This window comes from Musa acuminata, chromosome BXJ1-3 (genome assembly GCF_036884655.1).
Source record: "Musa acuminata AAA Group cultivar baxijiao chromosome BXJ1-3, Cavendish_Baxijiao_AAA, whole genome shotgun sequence".
In the NCBI taxonomy this organism is placed as follows: domain Eukaryota; kingdom Viridiplantae; phylum Streptophyta; class Magnoliopsida; order Zingiberales; family Musaceae; genus Musa; species Musa acuminata.
In genome coordinates this window covers 33,215,645-33,220,000 of record NC_088329.1, presented here as the reverse complement: position 1 = coordinate 33,220,000, position 4,356 = coordinate 33,215,645, and the positions used below count along the sequence as shown (strand labels likewise).

General features: G+C 33.3%; 1 protein-coding gene across 1 annotated transcript in view; it reads left to right on the top strand.

Annotated features, from left to right (window-relative positions):
- The window catches only part of LOC103978461 (E3 ubiquitin-protein ligase SINAT5), a 4,065-nt gene extending 603 nt beyond the window's left edge, over positions 1 to 3,462 (top strand). Inside the window, exons 2-3 of the mRNA XM_009394254.3 lie at positions 2,357 to 2,743; positions 2,954 to 3,462. Coding sequence (XP_009392529.1) covers positions 2,357 to 2,743; positions 2,954 to 3,316 — 750 coding nt within the window. The 3' untranslated portion in view covers positions 3,317 to 3,462. The remainder of the gene's footprint in view (positions 1 to 2,356; positions 2,744 to 2,953) is intronic.
- Positions 3,463 to 4,356: the final 894 nt, after the last annotated feature.

Here is a 4,356-nt window from a genome sequence, read left to right as displayed (position 1 = left end):
GAGCGATACGATATGCGATTCTATGACAAAACTGATGATTTTACCTCATAATTAAACAGCTTATGCTTTCTTTTGTGGTAATTAACTGTCACATGTTTGTTGAAAGTATTCAATGTTCATTATCTTTATATTTCTGTTTCTTGTCAAATTTGCTGTGATTTCTGGGAAAGAAAATTTGCTTTTTTTTGTGGTCTTGAAATTCCACGGGATCAAGTCAATGACTGAATTGGTTGATCATATGGATGAATCTTCATTCAAGCTTAAAGCCTTGGAATTTTGGTTCTAATTGGCTATTTGGAATGTGTGTGGATTCTTGAGTTTTGAAGATTTGACGATTTAGGCTATTTGAGTGAGGTGATTAGGGCAAATTTTGTTTTGTGCCTCTGTTTTGTAAATCCTGATAACGTTCGGCATTTGAGTGATACAATATGTGATTCTATGTTAAAACTGATGATTTTACTTTGTAATCAAACAATTTATGTTTTATTTAGTGAAGTTGGATAATTAATTGCCGCATGTGTGTTGAAAGTATTCAATATTTGAGTACTAGTGCTTAACGATTCTGCTGTATTATGATTTTTTTACCTTCGGGTCATTATCTTTTTGTTTCTGTTTTTTGCATATTTGCCATGATTCTTGGAAAAGAGAATTATGCTATTGATTGTGGCATGGGATCAGAGCATTGGCCGAATTGGTTGATCCTATAAATGGTTCTAGTTGGATATTTGGGATGTGTGCAGAATTTTGAGGACTTCTTGATTCAGGCTTTTCATTAATACTTTGGCATGGTCCTTGAGAAAGCCTAGACAGCATATGGCCATAAGGCATCTAAATAAAGTTGATCAGACATTGTTTGTTTCTTTATCCCTTTTGTTCTGGCATTTGGCTCTTGCCATTTCAAAAATATAACCTTTAGAGTTCTATCTTATTTTTGAAGCTGAAAAGATACTTCAAAGAACTTTTTGATTCCTCTAAACTAATCCATGGATCCATGTTCTGGGAATAGTTCTTGATATCTAATGTATTACTGTGGAGCTGCATACATACTTCTGATATTTGCTAGCATATTTAGGCCAGGCCAGCTCCATATTTTAGCTGAGTTCTAGCTAAAGCTATAACTGTAATATCTGATTTCACATTGGACATTGACCAAGCTTTTATTAGTATATGAGTTAAACCCATCCCCAACTTATGAATACTCCTTTTTGGGAGAGCATTATCTGGTTTCAAGCTTGGGTCATGAGAAATAGAGTATTAGATTAACAATCATTCAAAGTGTGTTGGTCATGTGATCTACTGGACATCCGATGGTTCATGTAGTCTTACATCGTGTGTCAGCAACTGAATTTGGTTTATGTTTCTGATTAACTTCATTGGTGTTATGTTATATGCAGAAAATGTTCTTGTCCGATCTGCAGGTGACTGCTATCTTGAATTTTTTCCCACAAAACATATGTTAATTATTTTGGCATACATATTTATAAAGCTACAGTATATAGTTACATATCATGATTATAAATTACAAACAAGCAACTAGCATTTCTAACCTATTCAACAAGGAAGAGAAATTATTTATGTAATGTTTGTTCTTTTTGTGTTTCATATATATACATAATTGTCTATTTGGTTAATTTTTTTGTTTGAAATAATGATTAGATGAACACAAACGAACCTATCTGATCAATCCAAGCATCAAACTCTAGTGCTCATGCATCATATGTGCATATTTAATGAACTTCATAAGCTTCTTGTGGATTATCTATATATCAGGTAGTATAGTTGGATTATGTAAAAAATCAGACATCGTTTTATTATTTCTAGGAAAGCTGGTTTCCTCCTATTAAGAATGGTTATTACTTTATATCTGGGAATATCAGGCTTACTAGTACCTTTGTTTCAACAAATTAGATATCCTCTCCTAACATGTTTCTAAATGGTAAGGAATCTGTCTTCGAGTCAACTTACTTTTATTGGTTCAAATACTTTATTTAATTTGAAGTTAGTATGGTGTAGGGTCCTTTGCTGCACCTTGTCATGATTATAAGCACATAATTTTCAAATGTTGGTTCCTATTAAGTAAATACTATTTTGAGGTTATAGAAATAAAGACAATTCATAATCCAGAAAATAGAGATAAATATGATTGCAGTTCTATTATGTTTCCAGTCAGGGTAGTATCATTCATGATTCTGTGATTTTTTTTTATTAGCATGTATGTATACACATATATTTACTATCTGTTTCGGTAATCTCATGATTACAGTAAGCAAATAGCAAGCTTATTGTCACCTACAAATAACAATAGTTCCTTGCATCCACGGTAAACTTGTGTCTCATTAGTAGCTTATTTTTGCAGTGTCAAAATGGGCACACACTGTGTTCAACTTGTAAAACAAGGGTGCACAACCGATGCCCCACTTGTCGACAAGAGCTTGGAGACATCAGGTGCTTAGCACTGGAGAAGGTTGCCGAATCACTTGAGCTTCCTTGCAAATATGGCTCGCTAGGCTGCCCCGAAATCTTTCCATACTACAGCAAACTGAAGCATGAATCTCAGTGCAGCTATCGACCATACAGTTGCCCATATGCCGGATCAGAATGCTTGGTCGTGGGGGACATTCCTTTCTTGGTCACTCATTTAAGAGATGACCACAAGGTAGACATGCACACAGGCTGCACATTTAATCATCGATATGTCAAATCCAATCCAAGGGAGGTTGAAAATGCCACATGGATGCTGACTGTAAGCACACTTTCCACTTACTCCACATATCATTTAAATCATGTTATTCAACAAAGAAGGCATTTTATACGTGGGATTTTATTATAGTTGTTATTCAGTCCATGCTGTGGGTTGTATATTCATCAGCAGATTGGTTAAAGGGCTCTACCGTAACATGATCTATTTTGGTATGTATCATTCTATTTTTTTCACAGAATTTTCTATTTTCAGGTCTTCAACTGTTTTGGGCACTACTTCTGTTTGCACTTTGAGGCCTTCCAGCTAGGGATGGCCCCTGTGTACATGGCGTTCTTGCGGTTCATGGGCGATGAGAACGAAGCCAGGAGTTTCAGCTACAGCCTCGAGGTCGGGGCCAATGGAAGGAAGCTAACATGGGAAGGCACTCCTCGGAGCATCCGTGATGGTCACCGCAAGGTCCGGGACAGCCATGACGGGCTCATCATACAGAGGAACATGGCACTTTTCTTCTCCGGTGGTGACAGGAAAGAGCTGAAGCTGAGGGTCACTGGCCGGATATGGAAGGAGCAACAGGGCAACGAAACCGGAGTGTGCATGCCAAATCTTTGTAGCTGAAAGAAAAGCAAGCATGCCTAAATGTGCAGGCTTTGCAGATGCAGCTTGACGATGCTTTGCCCATATTATGTACTTGGAGTTAACAGAACTTTTCTGTGATAGTATGTTTCGAATATGATTTGCAAAGATGTTGTTTAAGGTGTGAATTACGTTCGCTTGCGTGGGTGCTTGAGCAGCCATGAATTGAGCAAATCAGTCTTGGATTTCTCTGCCTTTTGGCACATATCTGGACAACAATGTAGTCACCCATAATTTCTCACTTAATATAATTTAATTATTATAAATAATATATTATTTTATTTAAATTATTATTATTATTTGAATACTATGATTAAGGAAATGATTAAAATTAATTTTTTAATCATGTGAATAGGCTAGTAATTTTACTAATAAATTAAATTATTAATTGATTTATATTAATAAGTGATGTAATTTTTAGGAAGTAAATAGTTTATATTTTCTCTTAAGCAATAAATAAGTGATGTGATGTGAATCATAAGAAATAGTGATGTCTTAGGAAGTAAATAGTGATGTGAATCAAAAGAAATAAATGTTATATTTTTTATCTTAGCAAAATAAAAATAAAAAATAAATTATTATTTATCCTTTAGGGAGATGAGATTCTTCTCCTTAATTCCTTAATTCCTAAAGACTTTTGGAGGGATAAGATTTCCCGAGGAGAGATAATAAAAAAAAGGAGAATTTTTTATTCTTTTCTAATCAACTTTTGTTTATGTTCCGAAATCTTTAATATTAAGATTATTATAATTTTATGATATATAATAATATTTTAATTTTAAAATTTTATGATTAATAAATAATAATAATTGATTTATGATGTTTGAATGATTGTTTGACTTATAACGATTTCTTAAATTTAAGTAATTTTAAGATTGATTTAATTATTAAGATTTTTATTTTTGAATTAACATAATAGTTTTAATTTATTTAATTATATATATCTATGTTTCAAAATTATGTATGGATTTATATGATTTATTTGGTTTTAAATTTAAGATCATGAATTTAAATTCTTTAAT